Genomic DNA, 25,317 nt, shown 5'->3' on the forward strand with positions numbered 1-25,317 from the left:
ACAATGGTAAGGATTTTACCAAAATATCACTGTTTTTTTTACATATAAATATACCACTCAATTCATTAAGTACTGTGATTTGACCATAGAAAGTGTGAACCAAATAATTAGTTAAAGATACAATATGGTCACAAGGACCATAGTACATGTATTACAAATGTCACTTACAGAGATCACTGACAAAAGGCCTAGAAATGCAGTTATACCCAGCTTTATGTTAAATTGAATTGCATCCGCTGTCTGAAAAAAAAACAGATAAAAGTAGCCATTCATAAAATGGCTCAGAATAGAGTAATTTGACTGAGAACTTCAATCCATTTATTTTTCATTATCTATTTTTATACGCCCACATGAAAATGTGGTCGCATATTGTTGTCACTCCTGTCTGTCCATCCACAATTAGTGAGATAAAGAAGTCTGTTGAATTTCAATAATTTCCATTAATTTCTTCTGGAGTTGTGGCCCTTGTTTCACTTTATTGCACCCTGTGAACACTCCAACTACAAAAATTATCATCCAATCTGTATGAAATTTATACTAGAACTAGAAGTGATTAAAATCACTTCTAGAGTTATGACCCCTTGTTTCACTTTGTCGAACACTCTTAACAACAAAAGTTATCAAATTGTACTGTGTTCCCCCACTTTCATTACAAATTGGTTGAACAATCAGTGTTGATGTTTCTAGAGATTTACTCACAGTTCCATGCATCAGTGCATTGCACGACAAGAAGTTGTTGTAACAGATGGTTTCATTGGCTTATCCCTCACGCCATCCAGAACGCATGTTATATAACAACTCTTCCAGATCCTAGTGTAGTACAGACAAATAAATGGAATTTTGAACTATAAAAAACGAAACGAAATAGGATCTGTGTTTGAATCAGATTGATCGAAACCCCTCATGATCAGGCATTGATCAACTTAATGATATCAAATCCCACCATAAAGAATCAATAGTCCAACCAGTCACCCTGAAGTACTGCTGCAACTGGTCATTCTTGTGAAGATCATGATTGCTACATTGCGGGCTGCTCCTTCAACCCGTCAGATTCTTTTACTACTTCAAAGTGCACTGCTATTATTCCCTCATACCTACAGATATTGCACAGTTCTCATGACAGATACCTGAAAGACAACCATTTGTGACCATCCATGCATTTGTTAGGTTGCAAAGCTCCTTCCAATGGATCTGGTACTGATGTCATTCTTGAATTAACGCAATATAAACATTCGCCTGGTCTGTCCGATTCGCCAAACCATTTGCTCGCTTGTAGTCTTCATTAGCTAATCACCACTCATATCGAGAAGTCACATGATTGTTTGAAGACATGGTCGCTGCCATGTTTAATCATGTGGAGTGAAGTGTGATGCAATCGACTGGTGAATCAGGCAAAGGATTGCCTAGTGTGTCCACTCATTCGGCTGCAATTTGACGCCAAGTGATTCAGCCAATGTGTCCACCGCTTTAGGCTTCGATATGTATGATAAATGGACAGCGTCTTTTAAATACAATGAATTCTCCGCTGGCTTCGCACCTGTTGCTAGGAACAGTGACAGCCATGTCAAGTGATAAAAACATAACTTCTTTTAATAGATTTGTATAGCTTGAGGTATTTCCTTGCGAATACAATGTTTTGAAAGGATTTGAATCAAAATTTTGATAAATTAATTAGTCTGAATATGTTTTTAGTCCAAATATATCATCAAATCACCCAGTTTGTATGCGGAAAGGTATCTTTAAATCTTTAGATAAATTTGATTGCTGAAATTATGACCTGATCTTTAAATATCAAACCAAATATAACTTTAAAAGGATTACATTTCTTTGATTTGGATAACAAAATTAAAGAATTGGTGTAATATTAAAGCCAAAAACTACCAATAAACTAAAAGCAGTCAACAAACCATCTTCCATTTGATATTTGGAAAAATTTTTTTAATTGTATCAAACTATTAGATTAATGGAACTCTAAGTTTTATTTTGTCCTAAATCAAAGGGGATTATAACTCCTTTAATAATAACATGTAAATAATATATAATTTACAATCCATAATTATAATTGCCATGGTAACATACAATTTATCACAGAACATTAACACTTACAGTTTAGATAAATAGCTTCAAGAAGTACATATATTAAATATACACCACCACCATTCCTTTAACTTGCATATATTGAATCACAGCCAGAATATGGTGCACATTGTGGCATACTGATAATATTACAAAACAACTCATTTGTTTATTTTCTCTATACGGAAAGATGCCAGGGCATTAAATGTTTGTTGCCATTACTTGTTGAAATATTATTCCATTTTTTGCATGAATAATTAATTTAAGATGCCAGAATTTTTCTGGTGCCAAGTAATAAATAAAATCCATCGATGTAAAAAAAAGTTCACAATCTTCCTGATTTAACGAAAACTGGGTCTCCTTCACTTACTCCTGGACCTAAATAATATAAAGCAAATTGAAATTGTTTTAATTGGGTATCTTTCTTGTGGGATAATTTCAGCTTAAATGAGATGGATTATACAAGGTGAAATAAAATCTAAGATACATTTTCCACCAAATTTAAATACATTGTGTAGTTCAGAAGACATAATTTTTCTTTCATATCCATGTTTGTTATCCAGTCCTATACCTGAAAAGAGCCAGTAGGTTCCTTTTTTAATGTATTTAATCATGTCATTAGTTGCAAGATATAATACTGTTTTCTTACCCAAATCTTTCTCTATATGTTCTAAAAATGCTGTTTTGGATTGTTTGCCAGCCCCTGTTTGTTTATTTTTAGGTCGGTGTTGGTTGCTATATGTAGATATTAAACTATACATTAATGGGCTGAAATCAAAATAAATATCCATATATTTCATTATAATGAGCACAATACACACAAATAACAAGTGAAACTGTACATTCTGAGATCTTGGTAATTAGCAGGGGCATAAAAAATTTTGAATCCACTAGCCCAGGGATTTTGTTTTTAAATCAACCCGATTTCAACTGGTTTATCCGTGACCTGTCAATCTCAAAGCGTGCAAGATGGAGAAATGAAATGTCAAGAATGAATAGAAAGGGTACAAAAAATGTCCATACGACTCTAATTGGAGAAATAAATGTGGGATGTTTTACAGTTTATTTATCTATATCGTCACTAGTTTAATTCACAAACCAGTGAAAGGGCACTAGTCCAGGACTAGTACGGCTAAATAGATCACTAGCCCGTAAGTTATTTTTGGTAGCCCAGGGCATCGGGCTAGAGGATTTTTACAATCCTGGTAACTATATAGAATTACAGACAACAATTCATTTTGTTTATTTTTCATGTTATTAACGGTAAATGGCAAAATATAAATTTTACATAATGGCAAACTTTTTTATATTTCTTGTAAGTTTCTTCTACAGAAGTTACATTTAGATAACATCAAAGAGGCACTCTAACTCTTAACTTCAGCAATTGTCACAGATCAAAATATAACTCTCAAATCTTTACGATTGTCTTAGGTTTTCAGAATATGAAAATGAGAGCATTTCTAATTTCTATATGCTGCTTTAATTGTATAATTAAAGCAATGAGTAATACATATGAACTGATTATTCTTTTTCAGAGGTTGATTATTATATTTCAGTCTACCTCCCTGATTTGACCTATGTTGATAATAAAATGACTCACACTGATCTGGATGGTCCATCTTCTACTATGTTCAATTCATTCTTTAAAAAATCTCTATCCAATGGTGATGGATGCATTCCTGATTCTAATAAAACAAAAATCACATCATATACTCTATGTGCTCTATCAGTATTTAATGAATTCGATATTCTTAAAGTTGCAATGTGCCAGAAGGCTAACTATCATTTTCCATAACTAAATTTAATAAAAATTCAGGGCTGAAAATTAGAAGGCTATTAAGATAGTAATTTGGACAAGTTAAACAAAAAAATAAAATATACATGTAGCTAGATACCATCTTGAGTTTGTTCATGGATATAATCTGTGAGTTATCCATCAGTCATTGACCCCTTGATTGAGTCTTGGGAAAACAATGTGTTGACATCAATAGAAAGTAATGTGAAATTTAAATGATGATTGAATGATGATTGATCATTTTTGGATCAATATGCTTTTTGGTAAGATTACTGTAAATTTCATAATTTATAAACTGTAATTTTGTGCTGTACCTAATTTTACTAATGCAAATACTTGTAAATGATCTATAATTTGTGCATTCTAGGGGACATTTTTGTTAATTGTTCATGACATAAATCATTAAAATACCATTCTTTTTTAATACAATGTAGAATCATTCTAATTCCATAAACTTATTGCTATGTATATTTTTAGGTCCTTTGTAATTTGTAACTATAGACTAAATTTTAGTTAAGAATAAACAAAAATAATAGCCTGCATAAACATAGTTGACTATAAACAGAACACACAATTCAATACCTGAATAAAGCAATAATTACTATAGTTACCTGATACCAATACAGATGCAGCATATTTGTAATTATTATATTCTAAGTATTCTCTAATAAGTTCATTTATCAACACGTTTTCATTACTAAGCTGTGGTTTATTTTCTGTTTGGTCATTTAAAGCAGTAAAGACTTCTGCTCTTATTCTGGCTTTAATTTGGCCTAAAACACCTCTATTTTCAAGGCTCTCTTTTAATACTGAAGAATAAAAAAACAGATGTATGAATATATACATTTGGACTCGGGGAAGTTCAGAGGATTCAGAAAATTAGAGTCAAGTTAATCCTTGAACTCATCCAATAAGAAGTGGTATTAGGTGTTACCGTGTTCTAAAAAGAGTAAGAATAATATTTGTATGTTGCAGTAGGTATAACCAGCCTAATTATTTCTTGTGGCAAACCTACTGGACGGTTTATCGATAGGGAAAAGGTACCTGATAACTGTGGTTAAAAATTGACAATCATGATTAACACCTGATATTTTAGTTACTTTAGTAACAGATTCTTATTGGACTGTCCTTTATCCATTACTGCCTGATCCTATACACAACTAATATGAAAAAAAAAGGTTTTCCCCCTATCTGGGTTCTAAGGCTTTTTTGGAATCCTTACCGTCTATTTTTCACTGCGATTCTTCTTTGTTCGCCAAAAGGAATCATTTCTTACCACATTCGACACAAATTTATAATAATCCAACACCATTTTCATGTAGAATTTTTCAATACAAAAACACAAACAGGATTGGTTTGAATTGATCCGCAATTATGAAACTCACACCTGCACAGGTTCATAGCTGCGATCAGCCTATATCCCATATATAGAATGGAATTTTACCGTAAATGATAATTTGTGCTGTACATCAATTAACGGACTTAACTTGTTATTTGATACCACTAAAGTTTTTATATTCAACATACATGAACAATTTTTACATAAAATCCAGGAAGTTATGGTCTGAAATGTGTGAATATCGAAAGGGTCCGATTTTCACGAAATTAGCTGGCAAAACCGTGTAACGGTGATATATTCGAACGTTTTTTTTAAATTGGATAATAACTGTGACATCTAGAGGGACCACAAGCTAGAAAACGCGATTTTTTGTACAATCAGGGGCCATAATTCAGAAAGATGCAATCCGATATTTGCAAATATCGAAAGGAACCGAGATCTTTGGGTTATAAAATTTTGACCTCTAGGATGTCTACAAGCTAAAAGCATAATTTTTTTAACAATCAGGGTCCATATTCCACGAAGTTTTGGTCCGATACATACCCTCTATCAATTTTCCACACCCACTCCAACAGACCAACAGACGACCTGGAGGTGAACCCTTGAGTGCATGAAAATAAGGTGCCCTACTTGTGGGAGGCAATTTCTCTGACTCTATTTTTTTACTAGTGACAATCATTACTTGATATTTCCCTTACCTTAGTGACACAAAAACTTCATCCTTCTTCCCTCCATACAATAAACAGAAAATATTTATATGTGTACTGCCCACCTCTTCAGTAGTAGCCTTTATATTTGAGACAATCTCTGCCAATTTGATCAGAGAAGGAGACTTGAGCAAACTTTTTATAATTACAGTTTTACCATGGCCAAAAGTACTGGAGGTTTTGTCACCCCAAGTCCAAGCATGGATAAATAGGATCAGTATTTTTTATGTCTGGATTGGTTAATTAATGTCTAATTTATAATTTAAATAACATTTCAGCCCTAAAGAAAGACCTGCAATAGGCAGATGTAGCTCTCGCATAATGTATGTTTAATTGATGTAGAGCACGAGTTTTCATTTACAGTAAAATTCCACTCCTAAATATGGAATATTGGCTGAGTGCAGCTATGAACCTGTGGCCTGTGACCTCTGGTCTGTGCCGGCGTGAGTTTCATAATCGCGGATCAATTAAAACAAATTTTATTTGTGTTTTTGTATTACACAATTCTACATGAAAATAGCGTTGGATTATTAGCAATGATTCCTTTTGGTAAACAAAGAAGAATGACAGTGAAAAATAGACGGTAAATATTCCAAAATAGCCTTAGAACCGAGGTATGTATAGGATCAGGTAGATAAGAAACCTCATCTCTCAACCTCTTCATATTTCAAGATAAGAGATGGTACTATATAGATCCAACTGGCAACCTCCAACACTAATCACATCGGGCTTCAAATCAAATAGGAAAAATTGACAATTTTTTCTTCAAAACAACTATTGATTATTGTTATTTATAACATTTCTGCCACATTCAACTACAATTAAGCATATAATTCTACATGACACAAGTACAAATCTCCTCTATTAAATCGAAGCGATAATAGATTGCATTCCCGACATTTTAAATTTGACATTTTTACCTCATAAAGGGTACAATAGCCAATCAAAGTACTAACCTGATCCGAGTTGCGCAGGACTAATACAGGATGTTTGTATCAATTTTAATACAAATTTACTTTATGAACAATATTTGCTGATAAACAAAAGTTGTTTCACGGACACTAGATTGGGCTGAGTATGTTTAATAAGTTCTAATACCGGTAGTATAAAATTAACTTATTTTTAAGATTTTATATGCATTAGTAAAGAAATTAAGTTTGCCAGGTGAAACTAAAAAAAAACAGGCACCCAATCATAGCTAAAAACAAATACATCATTATTTTTTTTATATCTCAATCTGATTATCTCCTAGTCGTAATACTAGCTAAGGATCAGGCACTGCTGAGGCAGTAACGGATAGAGGACAGAGTCCGATAAGAATCTGTTACTAAAGTAACTACTGATATTTCTGACTTGTTGGCGTCTTTCAAAACTGTCAAATTTCCACACAGTGCACCGAGTTGAACTGATTTGTCTCGACTTGTTTTTGTTTGACGTTTGTTTGACACTTGTTATTATTCTCACTGACAATTCGTCAATTGTGTGCAAATTTTGTCATATACCGAAGATTCTACAATGGTATTGGCAGCAATTAGTTTGCTATGATTAATTTAATCTCTAATGTAATCGATATTAGTTATTTTAAACGTGTAATAAGTAATATTTTGTCTCAAACCTTCTTTGAGTTCATCTGTAGAAGCCATTTCGGAGTAAGCGCTTGTGAAAAACGTAATGCACAATTACCTATGACGTATTCACAGCGATAGCCTTGATCATACCAGGCAGACCATACTTCAAGTTCAACAGAGCTGAACTAGTTCAACACAAGTCAAAACGGCACCATTTTCTATCAAATCTGTAATGTTGACATCTAATCGCCTTTGTGGAGTACTACAATTCACGCAATATCCAAAACCACCATTTTTTCAAATTTTATTTTTAACTTTTGTCATTTGTCATTTTTATTTTAAAGATTCTTTCCCACAAAAGTATAATCAGGTGGTTATTTCCAATAAAAGTATATATGGCGATTTTGGTATATATATCTTATTAGAAAAATATACTGGATTCCCTAAAAAAACACCCTTGGAGCACATTCCAAAACCGGCCACCCGACGATTAGGGATATTTGTTTGAGCATGGACCTTGTATTATAAGGTCCATGGTTTGAGTGATGTCAAAGGTTGCACGCAAAGATTGCATGTCTGATCTCACAGCATTAATTATTGGGCACTTGATAAATTTGATGGTGAGCTGAAACGATAACAGTTTCTGAGATAAAAAAACACAGAAGAAGACGTGGGCAGTGGATAATCTGACAATTTATAATTATATAGGCTTTGATATTTATGATAAAAGGAGAGTACTTAAATATATATAAAGACAACATCACCTTATATATTGTAATGTATATGCAATGAATTGTCAGGAAACACGTGGGCAAAGTCACGTGACACAAACACAACCTCTTTTTCATAGATTATTTATAGCAGGGGTATTCCCGCTCGAATACAATATTTTGAGAAGGATTTGAGGCAAAAGTTTTAAAATTTAATTAGTTTGAATATGTTTTTAGTCTAAATCTATCACAAACTCAATATCATCCAAAATCTTCAACATTGAAAAGTCGATTTATTTGTCAAATTAAATCAACATTCATGTTGTGATCTTACCGGGAAAAGATGGGCTTTTGATATCCAATATTTAAGACAAAATAAACATTTTACCATTGGTACACGAATCGTGTACCATAATGCGCTTCAGCCCCAGTTGTATCAAGAGACTCGAGGGACGAGGCTAGACACATTGCACCAAATCAAATGGCGTATGTAGACTGGAATAACCAGATGCTAGAAATTTGCACTCGCTTGAGACTGCTGGCTTATTTCGCCGAACATAACTGATTTGAAATTGGAGTAAAAACGGGAACCATTGAATGTAAATCAGTTTGTATACATTCATATTACAGTATTATATGCGTTGCGACCCACTTTTGTCAATTTCTAGGTCCCAAATGTCTAGCTCCTTTAAAGGGGCTAAATCGCTAATATTTGAGACCTAGAAATTGATACAAACGGGTCGCAACGCATATAATAATGTAATATGAATGTATATAAACTGATTTACATTCAATCTTTTCTGTTTGTATACATTCATATTACAGTATTATATGCGTTGCGACCCACTTTTGTCAATTTCTAGGTCCCAAATGTTTAGCTCCTTTAAAGGGGCTAAATCGCTAATATTTGAGACCTAGAAATTGATACAAACGGGTCGCAACGCATATAATAATGTAATATGAATGTATATAAACTGATTTACATTCAATCTTTTCTGTTTTCACTGTAATTTCTAATCATTTATGTTCGGCAAAATACGCCAGAAGTCTCAATTGAATGGCAATCTCTAGCGCCTGGTTATTCCAGTCTACACCGATAGTATTTATTGCACATGCTCTCCAGATAAGAATATGGCGTCACCGTTTGACTTGACTTGTGGAATATGCGTAGCCTGGTTTTTCAAGTCCCTTTTTACAAATGACGCTATAATGCATTATGGTACATAATTCGTGTACCAATGGGAAAATGTTTATTTTGTCTTAAATATTGGAAATCAGAAGCCCATCTCTTCCCGGTAAGATCACAACATCAATGTTGATTTAAATTGATAAATAATTTGTGTTTTCAATGTTGAAGATTTTGGATGATATTGAGTTAGAGACTTAGCTACTTTAACCTAAATCAGAGAGGTCTATCATTTTGTAAAGAGTATATGCCTAGCCGGTTTGCCATTGGATTGTATTAATATATAAACAGATTGATGTAATAATCTATTTAATATTCTGATATTTGTTGGGAACATATTTGCAGGCTTTACAATATTTATTTATTGTTTTTATTTTCTGATGAATTACATAATAATCATTGCATAGGATAAGATTGTGACAAAAACGAAAATGTACTCCAAATTGTAATTTTATATAAAACTAGAAGAATGCCCGGCTTCGCTCGGGGGTCATAACCCCAAATTTCAGACTCGGGGCAGACCTAGTGTAGCCGCCAACCCCGAACAGACAGACAGACAGACAAACGTTAGTCACAAATATTAGTATAGATAGATAAACCCAGTTCACTCATTTTAAATAATATGATGAAAACAATTATACAGGAACTTGTAAAAAAGTTACCTATATCTTATTTCAATACATCTTTAAATTAAAACAATCCCCAAATCCCATCCAAAGATACTTTATATACAGTAATAAAGGTGTGTATAATATATATATATATAGAAATTCATATATAAATATTGCATGATTAGTCATCATTTAATAATTCATAAAGAGGACTGTTTAAACTTTAAAGTCCATGTAATATCTTGTGGCATTTTGACACCTCCTCACCCATCAAATATTTTTTAACTAGCACATCCACTACATGTAGTCCTTCAGATATTTTGTTATGTTTACAATGCAGTTTTACATAGAATTATGTCAAAAATGGTGTGATGTGAAAAATATAATGCCAGTATATTGATAGGATGGTATTCTTCATCCTGTACTGGATAGTACTTTATAAAGTGAGATAACTTTCAACTGGCATACATAACAAATTAATTGTTTACAAATACTATGTGTCCCATTTCATTATTTTTTCTAATATAAAAGTTTTCATTTGTCACAAATTATTGCATTTATAATAATATGTCTATCACATTTTATTTAATTTTATAACATATATAATATTGGGTAAATTTATCCTGATTTGACCAAATTGTTTATTCAGTTTTTTCTAAAACCAGTTTAGCTGCTACAGCATCTTGTATTGCTAAACCTGAAAGTATAAATTAAAAGTTAATGATCTAGGAAGTCAGGAGGAGTTTTTGTAAAACCCCATAATAAGCAGGAGTTATAGTTATAATGATCAGCATATAACATCAAATTGAAATAGCTGCCTTCCACCCATCAGCTGAACACAAACGACAGATTATCATTATGACATTCATAATTGTGACCTTTTAATGTTTATAGATATAATAATTATAAAAAATAAAAGTACATTTGTATATTCAATTCCTGTATCAGTGAAAAATTGAGATTTACAAACTTGTTTAATCTGACAAAATGTATTTCACTATATTTCATTTTGGACAATGCCAGAAACTAATCTATCCAACAGCAATGAATTCAAGATCATCTTTGTAATAAAGAATCATAATCTAGAGTCTTAAAATAGCTGCTAACATAACTGTTCCTTAAAATAAGGAATACCTAATAGCAAAAACTGTAGTAGAATCTGTAGTTGCTTGACATACTGTTAATATTTTTCTACTGTTTTTATATAACCATTTTATAGGAATAAGGGACCATGTCACCGTTGTGATCAAAGAGTTAGAATTATGAGAATACTAAGCTCATTAAAGACAGAGTCTTGGTAAAGGCATAGGGTTCTTTGAGTAAAATGTTTTCGTATAAAAAGCCTTATTGACTCTTCAGGATTTTATTCTGAAGTGAAAGTAATTGGTTTGTTATTTGTCTTGGATAAATCTCATTTTGTGGATGTTAAAAAGAAGCTGTTGCCATGCAAGATATATGCCCACATTTTGCAAGAGATGGACAGAGAACAAGCCAAAAAGGCAATTTTCATACAATATGGGGCCATCATGATTTTACGGTCCGACATGTGTCAATATCAAAAGGGAACAAGATCTTTGAGATATAAACATACATTTTAGGTTTCATCAAAATCAGATAAAAATCGTAACCTTCAAAGGGTCAACAACCTTGGTATTACATGCTTTAACACTATTTGTGCAAAGGGAGCAGCCATTTTGAAGGGAAGTTTCAGTCAGATTTTCACAAAATTCAAACTTAATTGTAATTACAGTGTAATGGTGATATAAATGAAATGAAATGAAATGGGGTTTAACGTCCTACTGTGATATAAATGAAGGTTTTTTAAAATCAAATGGAGTAGTCATAAGCTAAAAACGTGATTTTTTTTGTACAATCAGGGGCCATAATTCTGGAATTTAAGGGACGAATAGTGCAAATAGTGTAAAAGTATGTAATACCAAGGTTGTGGATCCTCCAGAGGTCAAAATTTTTATCTGATTTTGATGTAGCTTAAAATATATGTTTATATCCCAGACGTATAAAAAAATCAACATGAAGTCACTGAAAACATATAACATACCTAATGATTTAAAAACTGTGAGTTGATCTCTTTTAGCTTGTTTTACCCCTAATATCATTTCTCCTAATTCTCCATAGATCTCAGCCTACAGGAAAAACATTCGATACATTTAGTATTAACAATTGTCAACAATTTCCTGTGATGTAATGAAATGTAACCAGATGACAGCAGTAAGCAAATCTCAACCTGACCAGTTATGCGTTAATATGAAATAAAATAATATTGCGACGAATAATTCATTGAAAGACCTTTATGTTGCTAACCTAACAAAAATGAAATTAAATGGGGTTTAACGTTCTACTGTTCTGCTCCGAACTGGGCTAATGAAGACGGGCGTACGCCATACAGTGTGTTATGAGGGAAATTTTGCCCGGACAGCGGCACTACAGCCTACTCTTATATCGAATTCCAATGTGTACATGGGACCTCAGTTTTTCGTCCCATCCAAATGACTAGACAGCTGTCCTTGTCAGGTCTCTGTCCTGCATCACTGACAAGGGGGAACCAGGCCAGAAAATCTGGATGAACTTTCTCGGCCAATGCAGGGATCGAACACCCGATCTCCAGGCTAGCAAGTCAGCGTCTTACCCACTTAGCCACTGTGACCCCTGCTAACCTAGCATGTACCCATATACCACTATCATATCCTTGGGTTTGTTTTTTTTTTTTTGATCACTTTCAATATTGTAGTCTACAACTGTAAATATATACCGGTATGTTCTTGTTAATGTCTTATACAAATGTCACCTTTATGATGATTCAAATAAACATCTTATTAATTGATACTTTACAATCAACATATTAGATTAACATTTTCCCAGTTAACAATGGATAAGAGTAACATTTAAGATGGTCAGAAAATTAAAGGGGCATTAGGTAAGATTAGACAAAAAGCTAACATTTCTCGCTATAATAGTTAAAAAATAGATAATGTAAACAGACCGAATATGCTGCAATTTCAGTCAAATTAATTCACTATAAATCAAGATATTAGCGATTTAATTTTAAGCTAGCCTCAATCAACATTACTACGGTTTGTACGATAATAAACAATGTCTTGATTATCCATTTTTACGTTAAATCAAGCACCAAAAAATGTATTCAAATTCACTAAATATCGCAAGCTAACAATGACATCGAGAGTTGATAATGGTCTTGCTAAGTCTAATTAATAATTTAGATAGCATTTCAGGCCTAAAGAAAGACCTGCAATAGGCAGATTTAGCTCTTGCACAATGCATGTTTAAACACTATGTTCAAAATTATTTACCTTGCTAATAATAATATCTCCACTCTCTTTAACAGCAGCATCTTTACTATCCACATATACTACGGCTGCCTGCATTATAGCTGGATCTATTTCATTCCAATCATATCTACAGGCTCCTACAGCTTAAAAATAAAATAATTATTATAACGTAATTTAAAAGCATAGAAAGGTGAAGTTGCTTAAAGACAGTGTTTTGATAGGTCATATTCAGGAGTAGCTTAGAAATTCATAGCTCCAGCATATTTTAATTATTGAAAATACACTCACTATATACTTACCTCGACCATCAGTTTAGAATTGTTAACTTGTTGTTAATGTTAACTTATTATTTACCCACAACTACTACCACGTTCCCCCTTCACCTGTTATGACCACTTATTCACCAAAACATTAGGAAATTTTGATTATTTGTTAAAGACATTATTTTATTCACCATTAATATGTGCACTAGGTTTAACCCATTCTAGTTTAATAACAGGTATAGGTGATGATGTGACTGTATTAATAACATCTGCTCCAGACACAGCCTCTTCTGCTGTTTTAAATGCTATACCATTCATTTCTTTAGCTAGTTTTTCTGCATTGGCAAAATTTCTACTCCATATTCTTACCTAAAATACAATGTTAGGAGCAAATAATACATCATCAATGATGGGTTTTTTATTGTTACACTATTGTATTTGTTAAAGGTCTTTCTTTTGTCGTCAGATGTTAGATTAACTATTAATTAGACATTCATTCACATAAGCATATAATCAACTCACTGTCATCGGATGGATTCAAACACCCTTGAGAATTTAAATTAATGATAAACAATGAATAATTGAGAATTAGTTTCGGTTGTCAAGTAACGATACTACAATATTAAATGATCTACGCTTCACCTTCAACCAGTCTCAATATATTCATTTTTCATTATCTATCTATTATAGCAAAAACGACTAGCACTTGATCTAAATCTTACATGATGCATCTTTAAATAAAGATATTATTCAAGTTTTTTAACTAATAAAAGCCATCTGCATACCATGCAAGACACGTTGATATAGAGAGAGAGAGAAATAGGGTTTAACGTCCACTCGACACAAACTAGGTCATTTCGGGACTAACATATGGTTCAATTTTATTTCAATACTTCACTTGCGCGTAGGGTCTTTAGCAATGGGAGGAAACCGGAGGACCCAGAGAAAGCCCACAAGGTTGGACAGGCGACTCTACTCCTTGTCATGTACAACCAGGGAATCGAAACCACGCCATGCAGTTGACTCAATGACAGACCGTATGATACAACGCACACATGCTAACAATTCGGCCATCCAACGTACCCCCCACATGTTGGTATAAATGGTTATAAAGAATGGATCTGTAGGGTCTGAAAGAGCACATATTTTTCTATTTATGTCCTCCCTAATTTTATACTAACAAGACGTGCACGTGTGTGTGTGTGTGTGTGTGTGTGTGGTATTGAACCTTTAACCTATAAGTAAAGATGACAAAAAATGTTAAATATATACATTGGTATGATTTATTCTTAATATAAAGAATTAGAGGACATATTCTTAACTATATGCTTTTCCTAGCTGAAACCCCCAAACAATCTGACTGTTAAAGGGTTAACAACTAAATAAAACTGAAAGCTACTAACAACAAAATTCCTAATAAAACATCTTTGTTGAGTTTCTTGGCATGTAAAAGAAAGCATATTAGAAAACTAAAAGTTATTCATAAACTTTGTTTATAGCATTATACCTCTTTGAATGGATATATTTTCCTCATGGCAATACAGTGAGATCTAGCCTGGACACCAGAACCAAGAATGGCTAAAACTTGTGGATCTGCAGGTGAAAGGTACTATACAAGATAAAAAAAAACTCCAGAGTTTAAACTAATTAATGTGATATTCAATATAGGACACTTAAATCTTTGAAGAAAATATTCTTATAACAATATATCTATTTTCATGTTCTATCATCAAAAATAGAAATAAAACCTAACCACCATAATCAATGAGAATATGTATGTTAAATATTATGGGGTATGATTTCAGTTTGAAAGAAGAGTGCTCATGTTATGTAGAACTTAAATTAAAATAAGTAAAGTGAACAAATTTGTTTGTGTGAAAAAATATTATTATAATTGTTAATTATTTACTTTAGCAGCTACAGCTGAGACTGCTGCTGTTCTCATTTCTGTTATAATATCACCATCCACCATCTGCAAAAAATGGCACTTTCATAATTAACAATGTATTGATTAGAGCTATTTAGATGTCAGATCTATCTTTCCAAAAATTGACCTAAAACAAAATAGTTTTTATGTTTATTATATTAGTCGAAATGGTTTAAACAAACAGTACTGAGAATCTATTAAATTGTTTCAAAGCAAATTAGTTCATTTGTGGGAGTTAACTGTCAGCTTACTATAGAGCATTGAATTAAAATAATAAAAAAAAAACGTTTTATTAGCTGTAACATATTTTTGATAAAAACAATGTTTAGAAAAGATCAAATAATAAAGATAAGTAACTAATAGTTATAATAAAATATAATAGCATACAGCTTTTGGTGCTCCATTTTTTGCATCAAATACCATAACAATGGCATAATGTGATGGTTCTTGTTGTAATGAATTATGTGGATAAAAACAGAGAAGTTTAGCTGCCAAAAGATTATCATATTGGCTATACACAGGCATAACACCCAAATAACTGAAATAAATAACACATGACAATATATTTGTTAAATACAAAATGCAATTTACATGCCACGAGAAGGTGTGCTGAAAAGAAATTAGTGGCTTTTAAGTTGTTTTTTTTAAAAAAAAACTGAAACAAGATAATGATCAAATTTTATACAAAATTATAATTATTATGATTCTTATATATTTAATTCCAATATGGTTATAGGGCCACTATGTACGAATGTTATTTCATATAGTAGAACATTAAAGAGCTAAATGTGCCTATTTTTTTTTTGGGGGGGGGGGGGGGGGCTTTAAATCAAATGTTATTTAAATTATTATTTAGACATCTATTTACAATAAAAGCCCAGATTCAACTCTCTGACCATTGGATGGCTTGGAAATTAATTGGATTAGACCATCTGCGACATTTAATCGGTAAACGAATAATGGAAAATCAAGACTACGCTATTCTTGTCAAAATTTCAAACATCCATAACTTCACTGAGAGTAAGGTAATTTGACTGACATTTTCGATATTTTCATTTTTTATTATCTACTTTCAAACTATAATAATGAGAACAACGAGTTCTTTATTTAAAGCTTAGACAATGCACAGTATATTTATCAGGCACATACTTAACATTTATATAAAGATAACAGAAAATTGTTACATGTGTATGTCCACTCATCTTGTAATTGCACATGACTATGAATAACTTAATCAGTCAGTACAATATGGTCAGTTGCTGTAGACTAGATAACTTTATAAAATAGTTTGGTACATGTAGGCTACATGAAGGCGATGTTGGGTAAGATAAAGAGCTGAAGACGACAGTTCTCACTATAATAGATAAAAATAGATAATGAAAAGAGAATATGCTGAAAATTTCAGTCAAATTACTTCACTCTGAGCCTAGATTGATGATACGATTAAAGTCTGGCCTCGATTGTCATTACTACTGTTGTTACAATAATAAAGTCTTGATTATACAGTTTTACGGTAACCACATCACCCACAAAATGTATTTAAATCTACTAAATATCGCAGCCATCTGATGGCATTGAGAGTTGATTTATTGTCTTGGTAAGTTAATTAATGTCTAATTAATAATTTACATAACATTTCAGGCCTAAAGAAAGACCTGCAATAGGCAGATTTAGCTCTTGCATAATGCCTATTTAAATATTGTATATGCATCATAGTTTGCTATGCCATTTTAAAATGAACAGAAATTTTGCATAGCAGTTGGGTTTAATGAAATCATATAATTATGCGGTAAGGTTTCACCTTTATTTCAATGGGAATTGGTTTATTATATATTAAGCTATGTACAGTACAGTTTGGACCATTGGGGTCAGTGTCGCACTCAGTGATATTGGAAATTAAGGGAGTTATAGGCAAGTAACTTTTTTGTAGTCAATTTGCTCAAACAACTACACTACTGTTGTTGGAGCAAGCGGAACCATTTCTACTAACGACGCCTACGCGCAAGCAAATTATTGAAATAAAATTGAACCATTAGTCCCGAATTGACCTAGTTTGTATCGAGTGGACGTTAAACCGTATTTATCTCTCTCTCTCTCTATGTATGAACTCCATATGGTATAGATAGATAATAACACTACTAATACTATAACTAATAGTAATTTAAAGATTGATAGATATATTACCAGGACAATTCATCAAGTCAATTGTCAATTAATTCAGCGTCTCTCTTACCCATCAGCTGGTTTAATCTTGACAATTGTCCTAACAGGTTGGTCTACACCAGATTCTTCCATTGTGGACACTTTAGACATGGCTTTTTCCATTTCGGGAATGAGATCTTCATATTTTAGGACGGATATAACAGTAGCAGACGAAATTTGTTTTACGCAGGCTGCCATTTTGTAAGATCACGTGACTCGTAAGAACAGATAACTCTTTACATCTTGCTGAAAACATGGCTACCGAGCGGGAAAGCGAAACTGTTCATTTGGTATTTATTCTTGTTTACCAAACTTATTAGTGCTTTAGAACAATTAAATTATGCCATTTCGAATTATGGTATATTAAGAAAGTATTAAATATTGATTCTGAGAATATTTTATTTGATACGAATGTTATTTTTATGTGTTTGCCACAAGTCTGTGACCAGCGACGAGATATTATTTTTTTTGTTTTTTGAGAAATTCATTTCATTCATGTTACCTCAGTTCCAGTATCTATAATGTTTAAAATTTCTGTGGAGAAGTTAAAGTTCTTTATCCCTTTTGTAGTTCACTGTAGTCTGTGTATCTTCATTAGTTACAGGTTTTAAAAAGAAGGTTCTATTCATTCCTGGTGCAGGACTTGAGGTTTGAGACTAGGCCTAGTTCAGCTCTGATTAGTTTGAACGACACGTAGGTCTCATGTCTCATTACACCTGCCCAGTACATTCAGGAACCGTCCTATTGAATCCTTGTCGAAAAAGAATCGGTCCCTAGTCAATTTTTACTGCTAAACGGTTGTACCATAGTGTGTCCTTCTGTGAATGCCTGAGTGTAAAGGAACATTTTAGTGAGAAAAAAAGACCATGCTTACTTCACTAGAGTCAGTATGTACAACACAACATGCTGAACGTACAGGGCGTATGTAGTAATGAGACCTACGTTCAGAGCTGAACTAGTTTGAGGCATGCTGTTGCTCTCGCACTCCATTGACCTTGCTCACCCAAAGCCCAATCTACTGGACTAGAAGCATATTTTATTGCTCTCCTCTGTCCTCTGTATTCACTGATTTTGCTCTCCCCAACTGCGTATTTTATTTCCATGAAAATTTTCCGAAATTGTCAAACATACATCGCTTGGCCCTGGCAGGTGATTTTCATGACTGATGTTTAGCCTATTTCTTATTTACTTTCCATTAATTAGTTCTGTACCGTTGTCAGTTGCGATCATACAATATTCCAATTTTTTATCGGTTAAGAATCAGTCACATCATTCACATAACGTGCATGACTGTCATCATGCCATTTTAATAATTTTCCAACCCAAAGAAACATTCATTGAGCAACAAATGTGCAATATACAACAAAGATATTCCTTCCTATCCTAAAGCGCTTCCTATTATTAAACACCAGTTAATTTATTTTCTGCTAATCCATAATGTACAACTTTTGTTAACGACTGAATTTTGAAATTCTATAAGATAGATCCATTAATATTATCCAGCCATCTTGCATTAAGATACTACGCTTTGAACTCTTACCTTATAAGACGCCAAGGATCTGCCATGTAAGGCATTTCATACTATAGGCTATTTTGTGGCTATAGGCTGTGCAAACTTATTGTCCTTTGTGTTGATTTGTGAAGCATGCACAAACACACTAGATTGACTCTTACAAGTCAAGAAATGGTATTTATAGAGATTTTTAACTAGTTTTCATTATCTGCCCCTGGAAGCGTAAAAAATTTCCCAATAATTTACTGGGTTTCTAGTTCAACAAGCCACCAGACTGCAGGAATGTATAAAATCTTGGGTAGACTTGTAGTGAAGATATACAGACCTAATTTAATACTGAACTAGTTGAGAAATTAAAAGACCTTATTTTCGACTTTCATTCAAAATTGACTAAAATCTCCTTTGACTAAACTGTATACAGTTCTTATGTGAGCTTATAAAGTTATTAATTTTTGTTTCATTGTATAATATGATCACAAAAGAATAACAACAGTTTAATTTCAATTGTTGTAGAATGTTGAAGGATGCCCAGATGGTAAACTTCAGGCAATATGGGGACTTGGTAACCAATTGTTTGCCTTTTCAGGAAGCACTCCAGACACACGAAGCAAAGGTAATGAATGCATTGTAGATGTACTTTAAACAGTTTGAATTAATTAAAGTTGCATTTATGGTACCAGTATTACTGATACTTGCTAACAGGTTAAAAAAGAAATATCTGTTGTCTTCTGCATCAGTATAGAGTCACGGCAATGGATAGACTATGGGTCAAAGTATTTACAATTTAAAAATGATTCAATATAGGTTATTTTGTTTTAAGTTAGCCGATATAAAAATACATATTTGATACTTATAGTTTCTATAACTTTTATTTTGATTGTAATAACAGGAAGACCAGCTGAAAACCGTGTCTCAAGTGATATCTGTGATGTAAGATGGAACACAGAAATGCACACTTTTATTACAAGAAAATTGGTAAATGAAACCCACAGTAAGTTATGTATGCTCAAAATAAAACCGATTAAGAAATGGAATCCATTGTAACGGTATGATAAATATTTAGGAAAGGATTGGAATAGCATCTTTTATGATCATACCGTTAAGTCTGACAAATTATCACTCTTTCATTTAAATGACAGAACGTTTGGCCTGATCTATAATTGTGTTCTGTTAAGTCAGAAATATGACATCTTTTGTTTAAATAGTGTATTTATTACAATATTTTTGTATTGTAGATGTATTTGTGATGTTACAAGGTCAAGTAGCTAGTTCCACAGGCTCCAACTTACAATCACAGTAAGTATTTTTTATATTCTTTACAATTTGAATGTAATTAAACTTCTGTCAGAAATAAATGAGATTGCATTTGATATGATTATTTGTTTTTGTAGAATGGTAATGAGTAGTAAACAGTACAGAGCTATACTAAAAGCTTGCAGCATGGAGTTAATGCACATGGCGGGTATGTAAAAGATAATTAAATAATTGCGCTAAAACATCCATATCATTGCTTTCATTTTATATGTCCAATTCAAAGTACAGAGCGAAATTTAGTAAAGAATTTCCAGTATTATTCAAAAGTAAATTCTTTGTTTTATGAAAAAGTCTAAATTATCATTTATTTTTATTATTACAGAAACATGTGAAGATTCAGATGAAAGAGAGTCATGTGAAGACCAGTTACAGATATTTGAAATGATTCAGCTTATTTGGGGATTTTGCCAGATCTTGTTTATAGAAGTAACACCTGGTAAGTTATCTTGATATAATATTAACAACAGATCTGATAATTGGTTAGGCACCTTTCTTTCCTATTTCAACTCTAACTTTGAACATATTTGCCACTATGTGTTCCAAGTCAGTCAAGTGGTAGTGAAATCACATCCCTTCAATGCTGACTTTATACATGTTCATCATTATGTTTTAAGTAATAACACACAAAGAGAATGTTTTAGTTTTGGAATAATGATGATTTATTTGTAATATCCCAATCTCTACATATCACCATTCTTTTGATATCTAGGGTACATTAAAGCCTGTTTATTTCTCTTTTTTACCTGTGTGCTTTTTTATCACTGTAAATGTTACTGTGTTAACATGTTTTGCAAGTGAAGGAAAGAAGTAATAGTTGATAAATATAGTGGGTAAATTACGGGAACTATGTTATATTTATAGCACGGCTTTCATGAGTTAACAGGTTTAACCAGAGGCCAAAGGCCGAGGGGTTAAACCTGTTAACGAATGAAGCATGCTATAAATGACTTGTAACATTGACAACTGCACAACATTCTTATTGTTATTGCACAGAAAACCCACCTCACTTCTCTATATGATTTCTACTAAAACTAGTGTAAACCAGCAAAAGTGCAATAACATTGAACATGTCTAGTTATTGCACAGTTAAGCTCCACCCAATCTACTAGAGGGAAAACAATCTGTTTATTCAACAAAGAGAACAAAGGAAGATTTCCCATCCATGTAACAAATTATGTTATTAAAGTTATCGTTTGATTGTATATTATTATTTTCTATTATAGATGGATTATTGTTGAACCAGTTATTAGATTGGATTAAGTGGCATTTTACAGATGGTAAAAGATTGGCTGTAGATATATTACATGATGAAGTACCTGCTGAACATCCTGCTTACTGGGAAGCTGTAAGTTATTATCTAGCTAATTTTAATGAAGATAATAGTTTTACTAAACTTGGAACAGAAAATGCTTAATTCATAATTACTAATGAACTGAACCCAGGATGGTTATGACAAGGTGAATTCAAATTGTTACAAATGTAGATTTTCAAAGAGTTAATTTACTATTCTGAATATTTTGTTTGTATACAGGGGGGTTGGATGGCCGAATGGTTAGCACGTGCGCGCACTGTATCATAAGGCCTGTCATTGAGTCGACTGGCATGGATTCGAATCCCTGGTTATACGTGACAAGGAGTAGGGTTGCCTGTCCGACCCCGTGGGTTTTCTCCGGGTCCTCCGGTTTCCTCCCACTGCTAAAGACCCCTATGCGCAAGCGAATTATTGAAATAAAATTAAACCATATGTTAGTCTCGAAATGACCTAGTTTGTCTCGAGTGGACGTTAAACCCCATTTCTCTCTCTCTCTCTTGTTTGTAAACTTGTGTGCATAGGGACTTCGAAAGAAAAAAAAAGCAAAATCTGATAGAAAAATACAAAAAAGTGATTAACTATCCTAAGAAAAAACTACAATATTAATGAACACAATAATTGTCTATTCTTTACACTGCTGCTAACCTCTAGTTATATTATTTTATTTGTTTCATTGCAGATTTTTCGTTTGTTGTTACAAGGTGAGGTTGACAGCGTAAGAAAATTACTGTCACTCAACAATTCTAATCAAAATGAAGCATTCCTCAGTGTTGATGAACTTTTAAGAAAAATGCCACAATGGGCGGTAAGTATTTATTTTATTCTATTTTTTGATACAAGATTTATCCTCTCATTGTATAAAAGTTTCTTTGCAACTACCTTTATTACTGAAAGATACATTATGGGAGATTTGATAAAGAGCTAGCAGTTCTCACTATAATAGTTAAAAACTAGATACTGTAAAGTGAATTTGCTGAGAATTTCAGTCAGATTGATCCACTATGAACCGAGATTTTAGCGATTGAATTTTCGGCCTAGCCTGGATCATCATTACTAAAGTCGATAGGATAAAAAACATAGTCTCAATTATCCATTTCATGATTAAATTATGAATGGAAGTCGAACAACAAATCGGAACCTAATCCAATAAATGTTGCACGCTAGCCATAGAGAGTTGATTATGGTATGGATAAGTTAATAAATGTCTAGTTAATAATTTAGATAACATTTCAGGCCTAAAGAAAGACCTGCAATAGGCAGATTTAGCTCTTGCATAATGTATGTTTACTGAAGGGATGGCCTGAAATTGTAGGAAAATTAAATGTTGATAACATATTATGTATATAATTCACAGCACTATCATCATGCCCTGTCTGCAGCTGAATTTGATATGAAATGGCGTCACTGGAGAGATGAATGTCAAAGACGTTTAGAAGAAGGACACTATGCAGCCTTTCCTAATCTAGAAACTTTAGTAATGGTAAGTCAACAAAAAATATTGAGAATTGTCATTCGACTTTTAAAAGATTTAGAATAATTAAAGGCAAATTTAAAAATAGGACTAGGGCAAATATTTGTCTAATATTCTTTTTGTCTTTCGTGATTAAGAAGGTTTTCTGGGAATATTAAACCCAGTGTATCTGGTTGTGAAATTAAACTTGTGTACCAAATGAATTTTATATTGGTAAGACTTATATAGTTCATAGTTAAATGTTTTTTGGGGTTTTTTTTTACCAGGTATTATGTGGTGATGAGAATGTGTTTACAGAAATGAAAGATATGTGTGGTAGTTGGTATCATTTATTAGTATCAAAGATGTTATATCAAAATCCTACTGTTAGAGCACCAGATCTTCATTACCATGCTGAGGTATGTCTTAATATTTTAAGTTTTCCTGAAAATAAAGGTTGTTATGTTAAACTTACATTGAACATATTGTTTAGCCGGGACAATACAAATTGTTGGCTGTGAGAACATCTCAGTGGAATGAAAAGTAGCAAAATGTGTTCTAGAAAGAGTAATACAACAGAAATGTTTATCTATGTAAGGGAGGCTCGCTAACCTGGAGGTCCCATGTTCGATCCCTGCGTTAGTGGTGCAGGACAGAGGGCCTGGCAAGGGATAACGTATTGTCGTTCGGATGGGGCCAAAAACCGAGGTCCTATGTACACATTGGCGTGCATGTAAAAGAACCCTTGAAAGTTTGAATTTGATATAAAAGTAGGTGGTAGTACCACTGTCTGGGCAAAATGTACCTTAGAGCACACTGTGTGGCGTATGCCTGTCTTCATTAGCCCAGTCGAAGCAGAACAGTAGGACGTTAAACCACATTTAATTCATCTATGTAAACTTAACTAAAATGAGAAATGGTATATTATGTTTTAGAAAGACATACTAAAAAAGCATTTGAGTTAAATTGCTCTGAAATCTTTATTGGACAGACAAAAGTGTTGTATTTTTCAATTAATGGGAAATTTTAATTCAAGATTTCAGAAAAGTAGTCATCATAATCAAAATGTTGATTATCCACAGTGTCTCATTGAATCCTTAAAACTGCTTAAACAACTTATTAATGATATACTACATTATATATTATAGGCTTGTATGGAAGAATTTAGTTTAAGTGGTACTAGAATAGGTGAATTAGATAATATATTATTAGCAGCTATACAGTTTGATATTCATCAAGTTATTAAAGACAGCAGGTAAAATTATTGATTTGATGGGGCACCTGTTTAATAGTGAAAGGTTTAGTTATTTCCGCAACTGGAAAATAACCTACTTGAACAGCTAAATCCATGTTATTAAATGTTTTGTATACAAAATGTTAGTATGGGCCAAACAAATCGTAATGATTTTCTGATAATTACTTAATGAGTTGTTACTGTTAATCAGATTTTAGTGTATTATAAATATTTCATTACCAACAAAAGTAAAAATATTTGACAACTCACGTTGACTGCCCGGACGATTTAGCTGTTGTGGAGTAACCTATCTTATTTCATATATAATACCAATTCACCCAATTTGTACGCAGGAAGGCATCTTAAAGGTAATAAATGGTACTTTTAAAAGAAATTATTGATCTTTAAATTTTGTTGTTTTTTTTCAGTGCTTTTCTTAGTACAGGAAGTTGGTGGTTTGTGTCACACTTTACAGATTTATTACATCATTGTGGTCAACTAGATACACAGAACTTGGCGTATGTTTTATTTTATTATATTATAACCATTAAATATCTTGAATCAAAGTGTTCTTGAATTAGGTTTTTGATTGGGTTAATGTCTCAGATTTCCACCTTCTTGCTCGTTGTTTTATTATATTGAATATTACATTCACAGATATGGGTCCAATCTACGAGAGTTCTTACTTTTAGAATATGCCTCAAGTCTTATGTCTCATAAAAGGTAATGTTTGTATTTACCATAATGTAGTAATCATTAATTGTCAATTTCATCGGTAAATACTGCACCAATTTGAAAATAA

At 32.7% G+C, this 25,317-nt stretch overlaps 3 protein-coding genes across 4 annotated transcripts in view; 1 reads left to right on the top strand and 2 right to left on the bottom strand.

Annotated features, from left to right (window-relative positions):
• The window catches only part of LOC126812392 (nuclear pore complex protein Nup85), a 38,437-nt gene that overhangs the window by 8,380 nt on the left and 4,740 nt on the right, over positions 1-25,317 (top strand). Inside the window, exons 1-13 of one of the 2 annotated variants that reach the window (XM_050538768.2) lie at positions 17,921-17,982; positions 19,719-19,818; positions 20,095-20,196; positions 20,441-20,501; positions 20,597-20,667; positions 20,842-20,955; positions 21,743-21,864; positions 22,511-22,636; positions 23,186-23,311; positions 23,569-23,700; positions 24,430-24,536; positions 24,944-25,033; positions 25,173-25,238. In XM_050538768.2, the coding sequence (XP_050394725.1) occupies positions 17,947-17,982; positions 19,719-19,818; positions 20,095-20,196; positions 20,441-20,501; positions 20,597-20,667; positions 20,842-20,955; positions 21,743-21,864; positions 22,511-22,636; positions 23,186-23,311; positions 23,569-23,700; positions 24,430-24,536; positions 24,944-25,033; positions 25,173-25,238 (1,253 nt within the window). In that variant the 5' untranslated portion in view covers positions 17,921-17,946. Of the gene's footprint in view, positions 1-17,920; positions 17,983-19,718; positions 19,819-20,094; positions 20,197-20,440; positions 20,502-20,596; positions 20,668-20,841; positions 20,956-21,742; positions 21,865-22,510; positions 22,637-23,185; positions 23,312-23,568; positions 23,701-24,429; positions 24,537-24,943; positions 25,034-25,172; positions 25,239-25,317 lie in introns of those variants that run through there. The other variant, XM_056099173.1, reaches the window with a different exon arrangement.
• On the bottom strand, positions 2,000-7,630 carry LOC126812397 (centrosomal protein 20). Its single transcript, XM_050538774.2, has 5 exons — positions 7,533-7,630; positions 4,483-4,680; positions 3,677-3,761; positions 2,726-2,844; positions 2,000-2,454 (listed from the first exon to the last, which is right to left on the bottom strand). The coding sequence occupies exons 1-5, from the start codon at positions 7,558-7,560 to the stop codon at positions 2,402-2,404; spliced, it is 483 nt and encodes a 160-aa protein (XP_050394731.1). The 5' UTR covers positions 7,561-7,630; the 3' UTR covers positions 2,000-2,401.
• LOC126812394 (ketimine reductase mu-crystallin) lies at positions 9,736-17,922 on the bottom strand. Its single transcript, XM_050538770.1, has 8 exons — positions 17,724-17,922; positions 15,878-16,028; positions 15,473-15,535; positions 15,071-15,172; positions 13,755-13,932; positions 13,322-13,443; positions 12,052-12,136; positions 9,736-10,689 (listed from the first exon to the last, which is right to left on the bottom strand). Exons 1-8 carry the CDS (start codon positions 17,888-17,890, stop codon positions 10,634-10,636), a joined length of 924 nt encoding a protein of 307 aa, XP_050394727.1. The 5' UTR covers positions 17,891-17,922; the 3' UTR covers positions 9,736-10,633.

This window comes from Patella vulgata, chromosome 2 (genome assembly GCF_932274485.2).
Source record: "Patella vulgata chromosome 2, xgPatVulg1.2, whole genome shotgun sequence".
NCBI lineage: Eukaryota > Metazoa > Mollusca > Gastropoda > Patellidae > Patella > Patella vulgata.

Bases quoted from the DNA above. Each gene is read 5' to 3' on its own strand.
- LOC126812397 (XM_050538774.2), bottom strand. From the start codon at position 7,560: ATGGCTTCTACAGATGAACTCAAAGAAG. The intron at 4,681-7,532 runs GTTTGAGACAAA...TTTATTCTTCAG, and splicing joins TACAGATGAACTCAAAGAAG to TATTAAAAGAGAGCCTTGAA. The intron at 2,455-2,725 runs GTAAGAAAACAG...TATATTATTTAG, and splicing joins ACATATAGAGAAAGATTTGG to GTCCAGGAGTAAGTGAAGGA.
- LOC126812394 (XM_050538770.1), bottom strand. From the start codon at position 17,890: ATGGCAGCCTGCGTAAAACAAATTTCGTCTGCTACTGTTATATCCGTC. The intron at 15,536-15,877 runs GTATGCTATTAT...CATTTTTTGCAG, and splicing joins AAAATGGAGCACCAAAAGCT to ATGGTGGATGGTGATATTAT. The intron at 10,690-12,051 runs GTATGTTATATG...TTATACTTTCAG, and splicing joins CACAGTTTTTAAATCATTAG to GTTTAGCAATACAAGATGCT.